Source organism: Mastigoproctus giganteus, chromosome 3, assembly GCF_048544385.1.
Source record: "Mastigoproctus giganteus isolate SK-2022 chromosome 3, ASM4854438v1, whole genome shotgun sequence".
Taxonomy (NCBI): domain Eukaryota; kingdom Metazoa; phylum Arthropoda; class Arachnida; order Uropygi; family Thelyphonidae; genus Mastigoproctus; species Mastigoproctus giganteus.
The window spans coordinates 224,912,332-224,935,916 of NC_143577.1; the positions used below are offsets into that span (position 1 = coordinate 224,912,332).

The following is a 23,585-nucleotide window of genomic DNA, read 5'->3' on the forward strand; positions in this document are numbered from 1 at the left end:
TGATGCTCAGGTGGATTTTGTCCGTATTTCTACCTGAATTTCCTTTGCATTGTAACAGGAAACTTTAATTTAGCAAGCCAAAAGCAACACTGAACTTTCTGTTGCAAGGTGAACAGTGTCATTTTGATACTAAGTATCGCACGTGTGCAACATGATCAATTGCTCTTATAGCTACACATTTTAGCAGGTTTCTGCACCTGCTATTGTTGTTGTAGGAGTTTAGGTGCATCAGAAACTTAGGCCATATATGTCTGTAAATTACAATGCATTCTGAGGTCAAATTTCTGTTTGTTTGTTTGCTGGATGAAAAACTGAAATTTTTTGGGGGAAAAATCATGCTATACCCTTGCCTGAGACACTGCACACTAAAAAAATCCCCACTTATTCTGTCATTATTAGTTTATGAAATATACACATTTTTTATTAGTATTAATTCTGCTGAACATCCTGTATTATGGAGAGTCAATGTATTATTTGTAATTCATTTAACATAATAAGAGCTATTATACATATTGCCATACATATCTTTATATGGTTAATCTGTATTTACCTTTTCCATAAAAGTAACATGTATTAGTCATACTATTTGTAAGAAACATTGCTATGTACATGCCTTTGTTCAAACATGTTTTGCTGCTAAGAAAAACATCTAGAACAGAGATGAACTTTTTTTTTTTGTTCATTATATCAAAGTTTATTATTATATGAAAAATTAATTATAAGCAAATATGATAAAGTATATGATTTCATCAAGAAGGAAACATAAGCTTTAATATTTTCATGTATCTTCTTGAAAGGATTCCCATATTTCCTCATACTAAGGATATCCTGATATATGTGCAACAATACCTAACAACTAACTTAATATTTCTATACAGAAGAGCCTTTTGTGATTGGGAATCAGTCATGGCAAACATAAGTGATAGCCTGATGTAGTACTAGCCTATAACCACAGAAAGACTATAATCATAAAGCTTCTGGAAAATGTATTTGGGCACTTCTGATGTATGCTGAAGCAGCAGTAAAATATCCTAAAAGTTTTGTGATAGTGTTTCTATAGTTATATGTTAATACTGTATTCACTGTTACAGATCAGGGGCATTTTTATAATTTCTGTTTCTGTTGTTTTCCCAGTGGCAATGCCATTTTCAACAGGATAATACCATGTGCCAAAAACATATTTTTAGGAACGTTTGAAACACTGCCCACTTTACTTAGTTAGCTAAACCCTTCAGATCTCTACCATGTTCAGTACATATGGGATGAAGTTGCAAAGTCTAGCTAGGTACAGTTCCGTAATTATTAAACAACTAAAGTGTAATATACAGTATATTCAGTACTTCACCGCACAACTAATTAGATTAATTCCTGATAAAATTATACAAAACTATACTGTGGAAAGATTTACTTACAGAAGGATTCCAAATGCCAAAACTTGTAGAAATGCTACTATTTCAAAAGAGAGTCCATGAAAGGGCACAAGTGGGTATATAGTATTAAATATGAGGGACCCACTAAGCATACAAAAATTCTGTATTGCTGTTGTACAAGCAAATATTTTACCTGAAAAATAAAATGTTAACTTAGCTCATATGAAATATTTTTATTATAAAAGTTACTTAATGGAATATATATTGCTGGTGGCCAAACATACATTTTAATCATACAACACATTAATCACAAATAATCCTTACTTATCATTAGGATTATTAGTTTGGAAAGGACATTATGTGGAATAATTGTAATATAGTTTATGCAGGGAGAAAATCTTTCCATGTGTCAATTTTTAAAATATATTTCACTGCAGGACTAATTTAGTGATAAAATCCTCTACCAAGCACTATGTGCTTGGTAGTGGACTGTATCACTACAGTAAGACCCTCATAACCGCGGGGGATATGTTTCAAGATCTACCGTGGATGGCTGAAACTGTGGATATAAGCAAACACCTACTGCCTCCATATATAACATGATTTTCTTGAACATACATACGTATAATAAAGTTTAATTGATAAATTAAATTAAACACACAGTAAGACATTACCAACATTAAATATGGTAATAATAAAGTACAGCAGATGCTCAATTTACCAGGAAGTGGATTAACCGGGACACTTCAAGACTCCAAATTAAAAAAAAAAAAAAAAACAACCAGAAATCATAAAATTCAAGTAATAACTAGAATAGGTATAAACAAATGTTTTGGAGTCGTAAATAAGTGACAAGGACCACCGTTATAAGTCATCATTGGGAGTTTAATGTAATTATTATCTTGCAACCCCTGCTGTCTTCACAACTACTGCTCAAAACAAAAAAAAAAAAGAGAGGGACCAAATGTTTAGTTTGATTTAGTGTGTTGCGTTGATTGTTGTGTTCCGTCGCACCACAAAAGAACAAATTTTGTTTCATTATTTATGTCAGGGATGTTGGAATTTTTTTTTTGTTTATAAATCGTGAAAAGACCATTTCAACCTGCCAAGTAAGTGCATCTTTCAGGATGACTCTGCTCCTTGTCATCGGGCGAAAAGTGTAAGTAGACACTTCTGTAGTTACTTTAGCTTCATTTCTGCATTAGAGGTTTGACAGTAATGAGATTGCATTTGTTACAGGCGAAAAAATGGTTGGAAGAACGGTCCATTATAACTGTTAGCTGGCCAGGAAACAGCCCGGACCTGAATCCTATAGAGAACTGTTGGCATCATGTGGAATCTGCAGAGCCAGAAAGAAACCAAAGACCCTTCGTGAACTTCAGGAAGCCATAATTCGTGTTTGGAACCACAGTTGATTATCTTCAGAAATTGATCTTGTCAATGTCTTGACGGTGTGCTGCTGTTATCAGGGCCAGAGGCTGTTCGACTAAATATCACTTTGCACCTGGTGAATTTTTCATTTTGTTTTCCATTTAAAATGATAAACTGGAGTAAACTGAGGGCTTCTAATAACATTTCAGCCATAATTGTTGTGTTTACCAAAACTGTTGTATAAAGGTTGAAAATGCTCATTTTGGAATATTTTGAGAGCACCTGTCAAATATTACTTAGCTTTGCCTTAACTATTAATAAATATCTATTGTTTATATTTCTATTTGTGATGCTAGTCATTAATGTAACATACCATCATGAAAAAGGGTTAGAAATGTGAAATTCCTAGGTGATGCACTTGCTTTGAACACCAGTGTAAATATAAATGATTAGAGTGAACTACAATTAGCAACAAACAATTCTTGGGTTACAAAATATGCAGAAAAGTTTTAATTATGTTGTTTAAAAGAATACACTGACAAGATTCACTTCAAAAACTGAGTGAACTAATATAACAATTAGCAAAATAATTATTGATACATATGTTCATGAATACACATGTTCACAATAAGTGCAATATGTTTAATACAAGCTATTTACAAAAATTAATACAATACTTAAACTAAGGTACAAAGAAACGACGAAGGGCAACTACAAAATAAGCTTAATTGTAATTTACTTATCTATATATAAGGCATATTCTGAGCAAAAAACTTACTTTTGTATGCAAAATATTATGGCACAACTTTAGAATCCTAACACTTATCCTAAGCAAATACAGCCACTCCCTGATTAATGTAAGGGTTGAGTTCCACGGAACACTACCCAAGTCGGAATTTCCCTAAATAAGCATTTAGGGAAATTGTGCACTTGCAACTAGGCACGCTGAATTTGATAGAAGCAAAAAAGAAATGTTCAATGAACACTTAAATAGAATTATTCAATTTTTTTTTATCTCATATGCAGGAAAAATTATAAGAGTGTACAAAATTACAAAAATTTCAAAATTATAAAATTACAAAAATAGAGAGGAGACAGGCATAACATCAGCAAGTTTTACCTTTCGATCATCGTTGCCAGGATTAACTCCCCAGCTGATAAGCACATCGCTGCGGAAGTTGGCAGCTGTGGAGATTAGAAGGTGCTTTTTCCAACATATCACAAAATTTCTCTGCAGCTGCAGAATTGGCACTGGCAACTTCCCCGCATATTTTAATGTTTTGGAAACCAGCGCGATGCTTGAATCTATTAAACCACCTGTTGTTTGCCACAAACTTAGCTTGGGGTTCACCATACTTATCAATAATATCTTCATAAATACTTGTTGCTTTTCCTTGAATGGTCATTGGACTCAGGGACACTCACTTCTGAATCTGATTTTCCATCCATATTATTAATAGCTTTTCCATTTTCAATATAGCATCTGAATGCTGTTTTGTTGTCACTGCTGGGGCAGACTGGCTCCGGTGTGAAATACATTGATCCTTTAACATGTTCTTTTATACATACACTGTCTCTTAAAATAGTACAGTATTCACTGTTGAAGCAGTAAGACCTAATTCCATGCAATAGATGACAAACTTTGTCCTGCTTCATACTTCTTAATTAATCATCTTCATTTCAAAATAAATTTTGTTTCATTGCCTAGCACTGCCAGCACTTGCACTTTCCGGTGGTGCCTTTCCCTTCACCACTGTAATAAGTAAATAGGAATGAAGAGAAGATTCTGAAAATTTATTTATGTTTTTTTATATGATTGAAGATTTCAGTGAAGGGGGAACACTTTTCACCATAATAACGTAAAAACCCACATAATTCTAGTTAGCGGGATTATTGCAAATGCAATAAGATCGAGTTTACTACCCATTGATAATTAGATGCACTAACAGAAAAGCCCAATAAACTGGAAAGTGTAAATTGTTTTATGGTAGTGACCTCCTGAAATGTGTTTTAGAAAATATCACAAAGGCATTCAAAATTAATTCTTAAAACGGGAACATATGATAACAATGAGTATGTGCAAGTTCCATTAAAAAAATGACCTTTTAGTGTTATGCCCTCATAGGGCCCAAGGCAAAATGGAATTTGGGGGCCCCATACAAAGAACATTTTCAATTTCATTTTATTGTGACAACAAAAAAAAAATTATATGACATAAGAAAAATATCTAATCCAGAAGAATAATTCAGAAATAATACATACACTTAAACTAATAAGTATTTTTATACTACTTTATATGGACTTTTTGTGCTTTTTGGGATGAGAAATTGTATATCAGTTTATTTTAATCAATCCTGTTTGTGATGTCATTCTCAATACAAATTATTATCAAATTACTTAATTTTTTTTGTCCAAGTGAATTTCTAATATAATTCTCTTTTAAGCACAGAGAACGATTGTTCTGCTGATGCGTTCAGAAATGACAAAAATATTTTTAAAATTATGTTCACATTAGGAAAAGTTGATATTAGACCTCCTTGAATTGCTTTGTACATTAAAGAAGGTGAATATAAATTTTCATTTTTTGAAAAATGTATAAAATGCATTAATTCTTTAAAAACATTACCCTCAATATCATCTGAATAAGTTTATTAAATTACAGTGGCGGACAAAAAAAACTGCATCACTTGTGAATTTTGCAAATAATGTTTTACACTGCATTATGGGTTGCAGAAATGTTCGAAATGCATTTGTTAGATGGGATATATATCTCTGTGAATGAAATCCAATAAAAAGACTCCACCTGACATACCTAATTGTCATAAATATCTTCCCAAAGGGCAAAATGCGTAATTAATGGAAATATGAGAAATCATGCAAATGGCAATCATGACAACCAAACATACATTTTATTGCATTTACATGTACAAACTGAAATGGCAAGTTAACGTAATAGTATTATGTACTGTAAATCAGCAAAATAAGTCCTCAATATTTTGTTGTTCCTCCTCGAGCTGCAATTACAGCCTTGCAATGATCTGGCATACAGTTAATCAACTTCTGGATATACCGTTGCCCAATTTCATGGTATCAAACCCTTACAATGCTCTTCTGCAGCTGAATCTTACTTGTTGGCTTCTTCTGACCAATATTAGACGACATTATGTACTATAAATTTTCAATAGGGTTCAAATCTGCACTGCTGCCGGGCCAATCCAACACTATAATGCCAACATTTCTGAGGTATGACTGCACCTTAAGGAAGAAAAACAAGGGAAAATATTGGTATAAATATGTTTAAAGCCTTGTGAAACAAGAAGACAAACTCATCATCAAATGTAAATAGCATAAAACTTACCAATTTTTCTGTGTGGCAAGGTGCTGAGTCTTGTTGAAAAATGCAGTTTTGGACATCTGTGTGGTGATCCTTAATAATGGATTTCAGGCACTCCTCCAAGATAGCAGTGTAGGTTTCTGCATTCACCGTTCTGTTAATAAAATTAATTCGCCCCACCCCTTTACTTGTTATGCATCTCCAGACCATTTGACCCGCAGGCAGGGAACTTTACAGTCGGTGTTATGCAGTCAGGATAGTATGCCTCCGATTTTCATCTTATCACATATCGTTTCCCATCCGAGCCATACAGGTTGAATTTTGTCTGCACGGTAGCACAGTGATATCGTCACCGTCCACTCCACACCGGGTGGAAAAGCTCCGGGTTTGAATCCCGTGGATGATGCGAGGAACTTTAGTGGGCTTTTTTCACTCTGTGGCTGGGTTAGTCGGTCTCAGGCGTAGATAGCAAGGTTTTTTCCCCCAGAAACTGGGGTTTTTTTCCATCTAATAAACAGGTAAATCGACCAGAGAACACACACAATTTACAGACAAAATAAATATATGAGTAGATGTAATCATTTACAGGGGACCATAATATCATTTTTTTTTTTTTTTTTTGTTGCAGGTTGAATTTCGATTCACCAGAAAAGATGACAGTGTCCCATTGCTCTCTTGTCCATGAAAATACGTTTTAGCCCAAGCAAGTTGCTTCTTCCTCATTTGTTGGGTAAACAGAGGCTTCTTCTTGGGCCGATAGGCATGCAGACCATATTCTGAAAGCTGTCTTTGCATTGGTGCACTAGTTTCAACACCATCTCAAAGTCCAGTTTTAGATCAGGAGCACTAGCAAGGCGATTACGAAGTTTCAAATATCGATCTTGGGAAGGTGTAGTCACTTTCTTATGGCCTGATCCAGGTCTTCTCTTCACTTCACTTCACATCACATCACCAGTTTCACACTTTAATTTCAGCATCCAAGATACTGTTGACTGGTGGCAGCCCTATTTTATCAGTAATAGCACGCATAGAAAGCTCTTCCTGGGACAGAGCAACAGGTACACTTTTTTTTTCTTAGTGTCAACTGAACATACGGAGCCATGCTTACACCTCTGCAAAACAGGATAGTAATGAGTGTTTATACCCTTCCAATGCCATATTTTATAGAAATGGCTGATGCAATACCTTGCAATTACTGTCTGATCCAATAGAAGCTTTATCTGATGCAATACCTTTGCTCTGCGACAAACAAAATGACTGCAATCAAACAATATTTTATACATTTCACTACAAATGTTACTTTTTTTAAGGTGATGCAGTTTTTTTGTCTGCCACCATATATAATGACAATGATTTTAAAAGATTTACAGCATGTTGTAAATTCGAATCTTTATTTTGAAGATTTTCAAATTCGTTTGCAAAAATATTTTTCTCTTCCACTTTCAATTATTATCATAGCCTGTGAGAAGCTTTAGCTGCATTTTGCTGCTGGTTCCAGATACGCGGTCACCTGCATTCTACGTGGGAACACCCTTAAGCATAAGGCTGTCAGGGGCACTGGTTCCATACAAGGAAGTCTTTTCTTTTTCAACTAACCTAACTATTTAAGGAAGAACTAAATATAAAATTTCATCAAAATCGATAAAACCATTTTTGAAGAAAACAATTTTCAAATTAATATTCAAGTTCATTGACCTTCAGGTAGAAAGTCAGTTTCCAATAAAAATCACTTAAAAATATTATTAAAAAATAGCAATGAGTTTTTCAAACAGTGATCTTGGGACCCCCCTCTGATCGGGGACCCTAGACAGATGTCTTTTTTGCCTTTGGATAACACCCCCTGCCTTTTAGAGAGATAAATAGTTTAGTTATATAGTGAAAATTTCAAATTCCGAGGTCTTGGAACAAATTACAAAAAAAAAAAAAACAAACAAACAAACAATGTGGTATTGGGTTCACATTGCGATATGTTCACAATACCTCCATTTATTCCTACGGGATGCAAAATACATTTCCACGATTTTTTTAAGTTTGTACCGGCCGGCAAAAACTTACGTAAAGTCGAATTTCCATAAGTCAAGTATTACTTAAGTCGGGGAGTTCCTGTACTGCTATTATTTTCAAGTAGCTTATTTTCAACTACAAAATAAATCTAATTGTAATTTACTTATCAGTATATAAGGCATATTCTGAGCATATAAAAACTTACTATTTATATTAAAATTTATAATTAGAAAAATTTAATTAAAATTTAAACCTCTTTCATCTTTTTCAACAATTTTTGAGAGCATAGATCTAATGGCTGGAGAGGAATATTCAGAAAACACAAACAACACTGCACCTAAAAAAAAACACAACGGTAACAGTAAATTTTTGCAAATCCCTTCGTATGCATATTCATATATATAGTATTCATAAAATTACAATTTCAATGAAAATTAATACAGTCAAACAAGTACGTATATAACAAATGCAAAGTGAATTAAAAACTTCATTATATCCAAAAATTCATTAAAAATTAACTTCAACAAAATAGATCAAATATACTACATCTACAATGGAGGTTGTAGATGTACTGTATTGCAGACTGCAGAAAAAAAAAATCTATAGCAAAGTGAACACAAAAAAAGTGACAGTGCTAATATAGACATTTATCATCATCATCAGCAACTATTTTCAATCCATTGCAGGATGAAGGCCTCTCCTCTCCAGCAACTTTCCAGTTCCTTCTGTTTTGTGCAATGGCCATCCATTTACTGCCCGCAAACTCTTGAATTTCATCTGTATATCTCTACTACTGTCTTCTAGGTTTTCTTTTAGCTTCTCTTGGGTACCATTCTGTTTATGACTTATGGGATTATGACTTATGCGATCAGCCCAATTTCTGAAAGCTTCTTCAAGGGCAGCAGTAAAGAACTTTGGAGATGTCTCTTTTTTAACTCCTTTCTCAATTTTAAATTTGCTACTGTTTTGGTCTAGTCTAATAAAGGAGGTAGTGTTCTCATATATTTTCTTCAAAATCATAATGTATGGGATGTCTATGCCTTGTCTTTTCAGTGCCAGAGACATTGCCTTTTTCTGTATGGAGTAAAATGCCTTTTCATAATCCACAAATGCCAAGCACAATGGTGTTTTATATTCATTTGCTTTCTCCATTAGCTGTGATATTACGTGAAGGTGATCCATAGTTGAGAATCCTGTCCTAAAGCCAGCTTGCTCTTTCGGTTGATTCTCATCAAGTATTCTTTCTAATCTGTTAGTAATGACCCTTGTGAACAACTTGTAGATTTGAGATAACAAGCTAATTGGTCTATAATTTACAATTTCTGATTTATCTCCTTTCTTATGCAGCAAAATTTATGATTGCATTATTCCAGTCCTTAGGCATCATGCCTTTCTTAATGTATTTTGTGAAGAATCTTGCCAGTTTCTGTGTCATGTCTCTTCTGCCTAATTTTAACAACTCTGGAGTAACTTTATCTTCACCTGGGGCTTTTTTTTGATTCTTCATTTTCTTCAATGCATGTTCTACCTCATCATGAAGAATATTGGGTATGTTGTATGTGTTGCTAATTTGTTTTCCATTTTCCCCACTGCTTGCATATTTCCCTTGCTCCTTACATAATACTTTATAGTAGTTTTCTGCTATTTGAATTATGCCTTCTCTGCTATTTATAGGTACACCATCACTGTTCTTCAGATTCAGTATCATTTGTCTTTCTGTATTACAGCTCATAGCTACTGATTTAAGTCTTTTTTTTTTTTTCCCTTAATGCTTGTTCTACTTTTCTTGTGTTATTTATTTTGTTATTTGTTTTTTTTTTAGGAGCATTAGCAACTAAGGCCATATTGCTCCGGGATATGCGGTGGTCATTCCCTGACCTTTCCGCATCCTCCGTATTTGGTAGTCACGGGCTCGAACCCCGGTCTATCAAGAAACGTGTGCTACGCACTGCTGCTCCTGCCCACCTGGCTACGGAGGTGCCCTTTTCTTGTGTTAAATCTTCTTATGTCCTCTCTGAGTCCCTTTCTAATGGCTTTGCACAACTCAGTATACTCAATTTTTTCCTTGTCAGTGTTTATCTTGCTCTTCATTTTTCACCTTCGGTCCATCACAACAAGTGTTTTTTGACTAATTTTTTTTTCTTTGGATTTCTCTTTCCCTATAGGTTTCTTGGGCTTTATCACTTTCAGAAAGTTGTAATATTCCTCGTCAATATCTTGGTCCTGAGCAGTCTGCAGAAGCTCAAACTTGTTCTTGAGTTCCAGTACATGCTGCTTTTTCTCCTCTTCTGTTATCTCAAAGACCTTTGTATTATTTACTCAAGTCAGTTTTTTCCTTTCCTTTCGTACATCTATATCAAGTGTACATCTTACCATTCTGTGATCACTTCCAACATTTACCTTATTCAGGCTGGTAACATAATTCACAATATATCTTATGTTAGTGAGGATGAAGTCGATTTCATTAGTTGTTAATCCATTTGGACTCTTCCATGTCCACTTTCTGTTCACCCTTTTCTTGAAAAAAGTGTTCATTACTGACAATCCTTGAGATTCTGCAAATTCCACAAGTCTTTCTCCTCTTTCATTTCTTTCACCAATTCCAAAATTTCCTATAGTTCCCCTTTCTGCGCTGTTTTGTCTTTTTCCAACCTTAGCATTGAAGTCCCCCATAATAATAGCGTAGTGGGTTTTCTGCTCATCTAGAAGACTCTCAATTTCAGTGTACATTTCTTCAACCTCTTCATCATCATGGCTCAATGTTGGTGCATAAATCATTATAATCTTTAGCTTGTACCTCTTAGATATCTTGAGTATTAGTCTTGACACCCTTGGTGATGTACTTTTGAATTACAAAATGTTGTTTTTTAAATCTTTATGGACCAGAAACCCAACTCCACCTTCACTCCTTTCACTGTTTCCATTGGTATACAGCAAATTTCCACGTGATTCATTTCTTCTTCTTGTTTCAGCCAAACCGATGATATTCCAATTCACATTTTCTAATTCCTTTTCCAGCTCTAATATTCTGTCTTCACCAATGAGTGATCTTACATTATAACAGGCCAAGTTCAGTTTCCGTGCATGGCAGCCTGGTCGTACCCAGAGATTCTTAGCACCCTCTGCTTCCACTCTGATCTTCTTGCTGCCGTAAGAGGGGGAGTGAAAGCTGCTGGGGACTGAGGGCCATTTGTTTTGTCGTGCTGTCATATTCTGGAAGGTTTGGCCTTTTCCTCTTCACGCTGACCAGGCATCTTGAAGCCAACCACTCTACACGTTCGTTGCCACCTAAGTGACGTAACAGGGCTTACCATTGAGAAGGTGTGCATGAGTGGATTTTAGGGAGGTAGGCCAACCGGACTTCTCCTAAGTCTTCTGTAATAGAAAGATATTGGATCCACCAGTGTTTTAGACTGAGTGTCTGATAACACACAGGATACCTGTTCCTCTCTAAGCCCTATGGACATATAATACCCTACAAATTTTTTTCCTAATAGTATCAGCAAAATTTTTTTTTCGTATCTATTTGCTTATGGAGTACAGTGCATAAGCAAATATAAATTTTTTGCTAGTTGTAAAGATTGATACATTTTTGTAAAATATAAGTATCCATATCTTGTGATAATATTACCATATTACCTTTTCCTGCTCATAAAAAACAAACCCTGTTTTTTATGAGCAGGAAGAGGTAATATGCAAAGTTCCTCGAAATTTCTTTGTACAATCATGGGTGCCATTTCCAATAGTTCACCAGAGGCATTATCTTTAACACATCACAAGAAATTGAAACTTATTCCCTATATATGGGATCAATTACATTTTGCTGTTCATAAAATTTTATCACATCATATCTACTCAGAAGTTTCCACTAATGAAAATTTTAAACAAAAAAACAAATTTCATTCATATATTTAGTATATCTAGAATTATATTAAAAAAAACCTTCCATGAGCATTAAAGAACATCTGTGCATAAAAAACAGTTAAGTAAGACTGCTAAAAAAACTTATCAAAAATTATTAGCCCTACATGGGAGAAGTGTAACAAGAATGCACTTAAATTTTTCTGTTCTAAAAGAACAGAAAATGTTCTGATATTCCTCTATTATAAACTTTTTTTTTTTTTTTGCAAATAACTAATGGTAGATATATTTTAATGCTGCAGAATTCCAGATTTTAGATATAATTAATTATTTAATAAATTATTTATGTTAATAAGTAATTAAAAATTAATAAATAATTCATTTTTTTAAATGCACTCTTAATTACTAACCATGATCTTTCTAGACCTTCTAGCAGCCAATTCCCAGAACAGCCTAATAACAGTCATAATCTCAATCCCAGCAAAAGCAGTTGGCATGCAATGAAGAAAGCAGATGCACAGAAAAATCCCTGAACAAAATAGTCAATGTATTGACGCATTTGTGTGTGTTAAGCACCAGGAATTGAATTTCTTTTTCATCAAATAGTAATTTTTAAAAAATTTAATATTAAATTTCAATATAAATAAGAAAAATCCGCAGCAATAATAAAATACTTACAACAGAATACCATAGGTGTATTTGTGCTCACTCCTAAAAGTATGAGGCCTGCCATTCGGGAACCAAAACCAAGCATCCCAACTGTTGTATCCTGCATTTCACATACTCTATATGCTAATGGAAGTCCACATATTAGAGCAATTCCTGCTATTGCAAAGTTTAGGCCTGTAAAGTAACTATACGATGTTGCATCCCAGTTGAGTGGCTCATCTCGTACAAACAGATACATCAGTGAAATCTGAACTACAAAAAAAAAAAAAAAAAGAAAGAAATAAGTAATACAAAATAATAAATATAAAAATACAGTTGCTATATCAAAGACCTGTAATAATAATACTATTAATAATATGGGAAGATAGGGAAGGATAAGTGAAGCAAACTTAGGCCAACTGACCCAGTGCCAACAGGGTAAAAGAAGAGAGAAGAAAGAAGCTGATCAGAAAAGTGAAGACTATCCTCAAGAAAGACATCATTCACAGCAAACAAGAGACCTACAATCGTAGGACTGAAGAATACTTGGGCATCCTCAAGCAGCACCATCATTGCACTCATCAAGAGACTTTGCTAATACATGGAAAGTGCCAAGAGGAAAACAGACAACTGAATATTTGATTAAAACCAGAGAGCCTTCTACGGGAACATTGGACAAGAGGAGGAAGGGGAGGCAATGGACAACCCTCTGACAAGAAGAAACTTCAGGAGTTGTGAGGGCAACCTGTGGAGCAGCAAAATTAGCCATAACAGCTGTATCCCATTGACAGATCTAGAATGGAAGATAACCAAAGAAATACAAGAGATGACAGAATGGGAGATTCGGGAGGAAGTAGTACAACAATCAATCAGGAAATCCCACAACTGGTAAATTCCAGAGATAGATAACACCCTTATAAAACCCCAGAATCTTTGACTCAAGGAATCACCCATCTGAAGTTAACAAAGACATCACAAACCTAGTGAATTACAGACAAATCAACTGTCTTCCAACAATGTACAAGACCCTTACAAGCTGCATAACCAAGAAGATATCAAAACACTTAGAAAGCCAGAACATTATGGCCAAGCAGCAGATAAGCAAATATGAGCAGATAAGCAAAAGATGCAGGGAGCAGGAGCAAGCCTACTAAACGAACCACAACCTTTAAATGGTCTACATTGACTACTGCAAGGCCTTCAACTCCAGCCCCCATAGCTGCTGACAGAGATACTGAAGACCTAAAAAGTCAACTTGATGCTGACACACTTCCTAGAAGCAACCATGATGAAATGAAGCAACCAATGTTCTCAACCACCAATCAAGGTTGAGAACATCATGACCAGACTGATCCCCATCATAAGAGGAATCTTCCAGAGGAATCGTCCACCATGCTCAACAACAGCAAGTAGGACTATACCTTTAAAGAAGAGAGAAAGACCCTGCACTCCCTCTCTCACCTGATGTACATGGATGACACTAACTCTATACGGCAACCAAGAATCAACTCCAACAGCTACTCCTGATCAGTGAAATGTGTTCAGCACTAACATCAGGATACAATCTGCCCTGAGAAATGGACTTCATCAGGAAAATCCAGTCAGCTGAAACTAATAGCTGAAGAGTGGGGTGAAGAGACTGAAGCGAAGACGGAGAGACCTACAAATATCTGGGCATGATTCAGGCTCAACAGTTAGAACGCCAAGAGATCAAGACCCACCAGAGACTGAGAAACCTGCTAAAAACAAAGCTGAATAGTGGGAACATGGTCAGAGCCATAAACACCAAAGCAGTCCCAGTACTGACATACTCCTTCAGGATCATAGATTGGACCAACACTGAGCTGGAGGAGATTATGAGATCAAGGATAATGATGATCACGAGCCACCAACACCACCAAAAGTTGGAAACTGAGAGACAGGTTATGGTCTGTCGCTCAATGGCCAAAAGAAGGAGGGAGGGGTTTGACAGATCTCACTGAACAAGAGAAGAAGGCAATTAAGGACCCGAAGTATTACTTCCAGTGAAAGCACAGCACCAATCTACCAAGTCATAAGGAAGACAGACAAATCAAGGGTTTCGTGTCAGACAACGTTAACTACAAAATCATTTTGTAGTAAACATTTTTGTAATTAACCAAGAAAAGTCATTTGACATTTTCTTGGTTTAACGGAATGTGCTTATAGTCCAAGCTAACTTGTAAACTACTAGAGAAATACATTTCTATGACATGATATGCATTGTTATTTGTATAAAGTTAAACTAAAGTTGTCTCAAAACAAAAATTAAATTTTGTAGTTAATGTTGTCTGACACTAAGCCCTTGAAATGGCACATACCACTCAACCTCAACAAAGTGATTCTGCTCACACAAATAGAAGAGGCAAAGACAATGGTGGGCAAAGAAGGTGCTCCATGGCAGACATTACAATGAACTCCATCAAGACAACATAGATAAGATGGCTTCCAACACATGGCTCTCAAGTGGGAGGCTCTTTCCAGAGACTGAAGGATTCATACTCGCCATCCAAGAAAAGGTATTCAACACCAGGAAATACGTTGCCAAGGACCCCAGAATGACAGATGACATGTGTCAATGATGCCAGCTGGTCCCAGAAACAGTCCAGCACATTACTGTGGGATGCAGGGTGATCAGCCAGAGTACACTCATAGACACAACCAGATCACCAGGATAATACCATCAGATGTTAGCACAAAAATATCACTCGATCAAAGAAAATGTACCATATTACAAATACGAACCCCAGGCCATAGGGCCCCCCCTACTCACAAACTATACAGAGACTGCAGGGATCCTGCACAACAGACTAAACATAACCTTTATCAACAAGAAGGAAATGGCTTCCTAACTGATCAATATGCTGGTGCCTAATACCAGCAACCTCCAGAAAATCCTATGAGGAAAAGATCAGGAAGTACATAGATCTAAGACACAAAGTCAAAGAAATGTGGCATATGGAACATGTTAATGACCACCCTGATCATTATGTCAACCACCGGCATGATGCCAAAGAGCCTCCGTAAGAACCTAGTAGCAAGAGGTCTCCCAGAGAACACTTACGTGGAACTAATAGCATTTAAGGGCAAAAGCCTCAAGCTACGTGGTAGTATGACTAACATATACAGGGTATCTCAAAAATATCGGTACAAACATTTAGGGGAGATAGGTAACATCTAAAGGAATGTGAATCGCATAGGAACCCATAACCGGAAACGTCATGGGAAAGTAGTAGCAGAGGCACAAGAAGCAGAAATGACACAAGACAGTAATTAGTGGCAAACATTTATTTGACATAATATTAACAATGGAGTACGAGATGGATGCATTTCACGATGTTACAACAGATGCTCAAAGGTTCCACCATGAGACGCGATGCATGCGTGACACTGACACAGCATGGATTGGCGGACACGGTCGAACACACCTGGAGTTTCTTTGACCGTAGCAGCAGCACAGACGAGTCTCGCCACGAGATCCATTTCTGTCTCCACAGGCGATTCATACACGATAGATTTGAGGACCCCCACAGAAAGAAATCAAGGCTCGATAAATCAGGTGAGCGTGGGGGCCAGGCAACGGGTCCACCACGGCCAATCCAACATCCAAAACGCCTGCTCAAACGGTCATGAACACACCTTCCATAATGGGCAGACGCCCCGTCATGTTGAAACCGAATGTTGCGTCTCACATTTGCTGGAACATCGTCAAGTAACCCTGGTAGAACTTGTTCAAGAGAGATCTGATATTTAGTGGAGTTCGTGCGGGATGGTAACAGGTATGGGCCGACTAAGCAGTCACCGACCATACCTGCCCACACATTTATTGCGAAGCGATGTTGTGTCGCATGGAGATGCACACCGTGTGGGTTGTTGTGAGCCCACACATGAGTATTGTGCTGATTGAATAAGCCTTCCTGAGTGAAATAAGCCTCATCCATAGGCTGGAAAATTCAAGTCTTGTTGAATACTTTCTTGGAGAAACCACTGCGCAAAAGCCACACGTGCAGGATGATCTTGGGGGAGCAGTAACTGAACCCTTTGGAGATGAAAGGGGTGTAAGGAATCGTCATGCCAGACACGCTGTACACTGCAACGAGACACTCCTAAGGCAGAGGCAACGGCACGTGTGCTGGTAGTAGGATTATTCTGGACGGCATTCAACACACTTTCTTCCATGGCGGGAGTTCGCGTCAAACATGGTCTGCCCGCACTACTCCTGTTACTTCTAAATGACCCATAATCGCACAAATTTTGATGCACACGCGCAAACAAACGGTGGCCCGGTACATGTCTATCTGGGAAGCGTTCTCCATAAATTCGTTGAGTGGCTCATCCATTGCCCTTTGCTAATCCATACACTAGGTGCATGTCTGCCAGCTCACAGTTCATATATCGATGCATGCTCTTCGTGCAGCGACTACTGTTTGAATGAGTAAACCAGAAATTTTCCCTCTCGCGAACTGATGAACAGCGCCGTCTACCGACTTATGGTGACGTTTCCAGTTATGGGTTCCTATGCGATTCACATTCCTTTAGATGTTACCTACCTCCCCTAAACATTTGTACCAATATTTTTGAGACACCCTGTAGATCAGTGGAAGTGCATCAGATTTATTCGTAGCCATCTACCAAAGTATTTAAATTGGCATCCAATCATTCAACTTGCCCCTACCTAAATTTCTAGAGCCTGGGAAAGCTCTAACTAAAGCCCTTCTCACATATGATTTACCTCAGCTTGGAATGCTGCCTTCCAGAGGTGACCAGTCTCTTGACCTAATCTTCCACAAACTACTGGAGATTAAATTAATGCTTACTGTCAGTAAGTTCCGGACTGACCATTCTCCTTTTGTGGGTGTTTTTCCATTTGGAAACCAATTCCAGAACAGAAAGCAGTTCAAAAAACAAGGAAAAGTCAACCAACCTAACATTCTCCATCAATTTCTTAAATCCAGACATAATTACTGGACACTTAATGAGCTATGACTGGGAAGGGTCGCAATCAAAGTCGATAGAAGGAGCTACACATTGCCTCGCTGAAAAACTAAGGCACGTGCCTATCGATGGAGCATCCAAGACAGTCCGAACCCCCCACCCCCCCAAACACTTTGGCATGGTTCTACCCAACTGTGAAAAAACAAAAGGCATACCAGAAATGGAAGCATACTTCTCGTCTAGAAGACCACATACTGTACAAGAAATAAAGAGCTAATTTCCAAAGGAGTAATTAAACACATTATTTATGAAAAACTATGGGTTTCGAAGAGAATTTACAAAAAAACAGCATCGAAGCTTTTAAATGAATGAAAAAATGTTTCAAGAATGGGCTCAGGTGACATTCGATCAGTGCAGCCATTATCCAGCCAATCTGCATCTCCTAAACAAAAAATCCTCTCTACAAAAAATTCCCTCTACAAAAAATTAGGATTGCTCGTGAGACAGTAGAAAATTATTAATGCCTTACCAAATAAGATCATGGTGGGACCAGATGATTTTCCACAAATTTTGATAAAAGTTTGCAGCACTTTCATACTTGATTCACTCCTTGATTCTCTCTTGACCCACTTGATCAGTTCTTGGATGAAGCAACTATACCAAAGATATGGACTCACTACTATGTAAAGCCTGCGTCCAAATCAAAGAACCCGGAGGTACCCAAGTACTTCCGACCAGTAGCCATCTCCTGCACCCTCTTGAAGATATTTAAAAAGGTAATACAGTCCAAGCCCCTGTATTGGCACTTGCACATGGTAGTTCAGGGAAGATCCACAACCACCAACTTGCTTGACAACTTATTGAGAAATCAGCACACACACTCAATAGTAAAGTGCAGCTGGACATCTCTTCCTGAATATAAAAGTGGCCTATGGTAGTTTAGCTTTACTTGCCCTAATACATACTCAGAAGATATTTTAACACAGAGAGGAAAGTACTGGAGGCCATTAATGTGATCATTAGGCCTAGACACCTCTTAGTCACCTATAAAATCTTCAAGTATCATACACAATTAATAGAGGGATACCTTGGGGCGGGATCCTCTCAGTGACCTTATTTGTGGCAGTTTGGTAGCTTTTTTAACTCTATCTCCAGACTTCACTTCTTATGCAGACAATATAAAATTTTTCATAATCTCAAAAGATAAGCAGATCCCTACATGCAGAAAAGTGCAAATCACCAAATAGAGTTGCTTCAGAATTATTTAACCTCAATTAGTCTGGAGCTTAACCCAATGAAATCCGATCAACTAGTAGTGACAAAAAAATAAAATAAATAAATAAATTGACATCCATATAGGCAGCACCCTAGTGAAGAAAGTTTCCTCCCATACAGACTTAGGCCATATGTGGGATGAGTGTTTAATCTTTGAAAGGCACATTGACTACATAAAAGCCAATACATACACAGCTACACAGACACTCAGGCAAGAACTAGTGGGTGTAAGGGATCCTACTCTAATGATACAATACATGCAAAGATGCCCCTTGCTGATGCTACCCTATTTCCTTCATTATCTGGTCCTCAGCCCCACAAGCACAGCTTAGCAGATACTGTGAGCTAGAATACTGGATCATGGGTGGGTCAACTGGTTAATGGGCAACTGTTTACAATCTTTAGATCGATTCTCTACTCCAACCTCAGTCTAACCCTGTAGAAAATACAGATTTCAGCAGAAAGTCTCTACCTGCTGGTAAACCTCATCATGGAGATTGTAGATGCACCCTCAATGTCAAATATTATTAGATGCAGAAGCCTAGTGGACTGAGAACCAGGAATCATGAGACTCCACTCAGGACTACTCTCAACAATTTAGCATATCTCAAAAACATATTTGTAGGTCCCTACAAATTTTTCATAGAGAACAGCTACAGGAAAGACACTCAAGAATACTTATTAATTCATTAAGATATAGCATAGCAACCAATACCAATGTTGGACAAGAGCAAACTAACTGTGATGACCAGTTTATCGTAACAAAGTGGCATCCTCCTGCCAAACTTCCAGTAGGCATGCTGCAGCATGCCTTGCTTCTTCAAAAGAAATAACTGGTACTAGAGAATATATTTTATTGTCACTTTATGAAAATGTATACAATTTCAGCCTGAATTTGTAAATACGTTTATAATCAGTAAATAAGAATTGATGAAATCCCAGTGTTAGCCTATATCTGTAAATAATTATACATGTTTTCATCTGTCAATTGTAACCTTTACCTAAATATGTTAGCACATCATCTTTTGTCAAAATATAAATGTTACATCCAACTTCCTCTGTTAATTAATACCTTGAATGCATATATGAATCTCACTGAGATCGATGTTTTTTAATTTTGTATCATGCCCTCCTTGCCTTCTGGCTGTGTAAAGGAAAAATCTTATGGTTAATAAACAGATAATAATAATAAAGTGTCATCCACGGGCATCAGTTGGATAGTGCTGAATTAACTGATTATTACCTATACCAGAAAGTTAGGAGAAGTATAAGTGGCAAGAAGATTCTCAATCTGACCATCACCTGCAATCCAGATAGTATCATAAGAGATAGTACAGGAACCCTTAGTGTGAAATGACTAAGGGTTCCTGTACTATCCCTTATGATAGTACAGGAACTATCATAAGGGATAGTACTATCCCTTATGATAGTTGTAACAGGTAAGGGCTTATAAGTCTGAATTTCAGAGGGGGGAGCAACAATGACAAAATTTCAAATTGTTATTTTAATGGCACTGGAACTTGTAGGTCATATCCACATAGAATTTTTGACTAGCAGCGTGTGTTTTCAGGTTGATTTTCATGTCGTGCAGGTTGAAAAACTGGGAATAATCCAATAACTTCTTCCACCTGAGATTGGCTACAGCTTTCACTGAAGAGAATTTTAGAAATTCCTCTAGTCAACAAAGGAAATGAAACCCAGACGCAGAGGCGTAGCTGTTTTTGGCTCCCTTGGCAAATTCGTGGCTACGCGCTTTTTTACGATAATTAGTAAAACCATCGTAAAAAGGCCCGTAAATAAAATTATCATTAAAATATAATAATGACAGTCTGCCTTTGTTTAACGAACTTCTTTATACCAGATTTTTCTGTTTAGCGAATTTGTTTTGAATTCCCCTTCGCAATTACATTTAAAATAGTGTTTGTAGAATAAAGAAAATTTTCTTTATGAGATTATGTGGTTAAAGGATTACGAGAGACTTAACTGGGTACGCATTGTTCGCCCCTCTCGCCTTCAAGAAATTTAGGCAACAGTGCTGTTGGTAAGCACAATGGTAATCTCTTTGGCTTAAAAGATTACCAGCTTAGTGGTACCCTTAAAACCTATCCAACTTCCTGTCACATATTTGATTGGATACTATGATATGGTCACAAAGGAGCTGGAGGCAAAAATAACTTTGATGTGATACATTGGATTTCGAGAAAGCTTTTGATACCGTTGGACATGGAAGACTACTGTACAAATTGGAACAGAATGGTATTAAGGGTAAGTTGCTACAATGGATAAAAGGGTGGTTGAGTGGGAGATGACAGAAAGTGGTAATCAATGGACACTGCTTTTCCCGGACAAATGTTATTAGTGGAGTTCCCCAGGATTCGGTATTGGGCCCAATCTTGTTTTGTATATTTATAAATGATATTGATGAAGGTATATCAGGCTTAATGTACAAGTATGCAGATAATACAAATGTTAGCAGAGTAGTTAATTAAAGTAATGGCAGTGTGCTACTGCAACAGGATCTAGAAAATTTGGGCAGATGGGCTGAGAAGTGGCAACTGAAGTTTAACATTGACAAATGCAAAGTACTGAATATGGGTAGAAGTAACCCCAGAGGAACGTACCAACTGGGTGGTACTACACTTATGGTGTAGAAAATAAAAAAGACCTGGGAGTAATTGTGCAGTCAGATATGAAGTTTTCTGAACAATGCAGACAGGCTGCAAGAGCAGGTCATGGGGGTCAATGATATACAGGAATTTTGCTAGCCATTTCACCCATCCATTTGCTAGCCATTTCACCCATCATTTCACCCATCCATTTGCTCCAAATGTTTGTCTAGTTCTGACTTGGATTTATTTAAGCTGTCAACTTCTACGACAGATGGCAGTTGGTCCCAGCAAACAACTACCCGCTGGCTAAAGGCACATTTCCGAACATCTATTCTACAACTGCCTTTCCTCAATTTGAATTTAAGCACTCTCAGGTTCATAAATCAAAGCAAGATGAAGAATCCCATCAGCATTGGGCCTGCTCAAACCATTCAATGCTTTATACACCTCAATTAGATCACCTCACAGGTGCCTAGTCTGTAGACCGTGTATTTGTATAACTTAAGCTTTTCTTCATAAGAGCAACCCTTTCTTCCATTCACTAATCTTGTTGCCCTTCTTTATACTCATTCTCCACTGAAGGTGGACTCCACTGACCACCTTCAGTGCTGTATACTGGGATCGGAGTTGATTATCCCCGTATATAATTATAGAAGGGGATAATTGCCTCCTTATCCCTGTTAGAAAAATTCCTGTATAACATTGACAAGACACCATGAACTACTCTTGCAGACCATGTGCACTGCTCAGAAAACTTCATATATCTCACTACACAAAGCCCATCTGCTCAACTTTTCTAGATCCTGTTGCAGCAGCGTACTGTTGTTAGTGTCATTAACAACCCTGCCAACCTTCGTATCGTTTGCAAACTTAGACATTAAGCCTGATACACCTTCATCAATATTATTAATAAACACTGAAAACAACAATGGAAACAACACTGAACCCAGGGGGGATGGACTCCACTAATAACATTACTCCATGAAGAGCAGTGTCCATTGATTACAACTCTCTGTCTTCTCCCACTCAACTATCCCTTTATACATAGCAGCAATTTGCCTCCAATGCCACACTGCTCCAATTTGTGCAGTAGTCTTCCATGTACAACAGTATCAAAAGTCTTTCTAAGATTCAAATATATCATATCAAAATTATTCTTTGCATCCAGTTCCTTTGTGACTACATCATAGTATCCAATAAAATTGGTCAGGCAAGACTTTCCCTTAACAAAACCATGCTGTGTCCGAGCTGTAACTGAAGTCTTGTCTAGATGATCCTGCAGTGCTTCTTTAACCAGTACCTCCATTAATTTCCCTGGAACAGAAGTTAAACTAACAGTTCTGTAATTATTTGTGTCGCCCTTTGATTCTCCTTTGTGAATTGGGGTCACATTTGCACATCCCCAGTCCATGGGTACCACCCCTGAGTCCAAGGAAGCTCTCATAATTATGGCTAAAGGTTTGCTTACTTCTTTTGATGCCTCCTTCAATATAACTGGATAGATCCGATCCACCTCAAGTGGCTTTCTTATGTTTATCTTCAACAATTTCTACTCCATTTTGCTCTCAGTTATTACGAAATCATTTAGCTCATTAGGGTTTAATATACCTCTGGCATTCCACTCCCAGAATAACTCCTCATTTGTAAATTTAGATGCAAAATACTGATTCAGTTTGTTAGCTACCTAAGCAGGATCATCAACAGTTGAACCCTCGACATGAAGTGGACTAATCTGATTCATCCCCTTCCTTCTAGAGTTTACATAAGTTACTTTTTGCATCTTTTGCCAAAGATTTCTCGTAATCTGTCTTTGCCTGCCTAACCACCCTTTTGACTTGATTACAGACCAGCATATATCTACCATAGGCTTCTGTGTCACCTAAATTAAAAATCACAATATTCATGATCATCTATTTATATAGCACAAAAACAGATTACACACATTATTTATAACTTCAAACTTATTCAGCATCTCAGAACGTACACAGTTCTTGAATTGCGAAGTGCTGTGCATTCGAGCATGTACTGATGAAGCGGTTGCCTGATTGGTTCCTTTAAAGTTGCGTTCTGGATGGCAAATAGATGTATGCTGCTATGCAGTATGTACTCAGATTTAAGGATGCATGCAGACTTGAATCGCCCTCTGAAAACATGCCATTT

General features: G+C 37.1%; 1 protein-coding gene across 1 annotated transcript in view; it reads right to left on the reverse strand.

Moving 5' to 3' along the window:
• Positions 1–1,408: 1,408 nt before the first annotated feature.
• Positions 1,409–23,585, reverse strand: part of LOC150088792 (proton-coupled folate transporter-like) — a 35,419-nt gene continuing 13,242 nt past the window's right edge. The window contains exons 3-5 of the mRNA XM_090370326.1: positions 12,619–12,861; positions 8,333–8,416; positions 1,409–1,563 (exon numbers count right to left, since the gene is read on the reverse strand). Of these exons, the coding sequence (XP_090226452.1) occupies positions 1,409–1,563; positions 8,333–8,416; positions 12,619–12,861 (482 nt within the window). The remainder of the gene's footprint in view (positions 1,564–8,332; positions 8,417–12,618; positions 12,862–23,585) is intronic.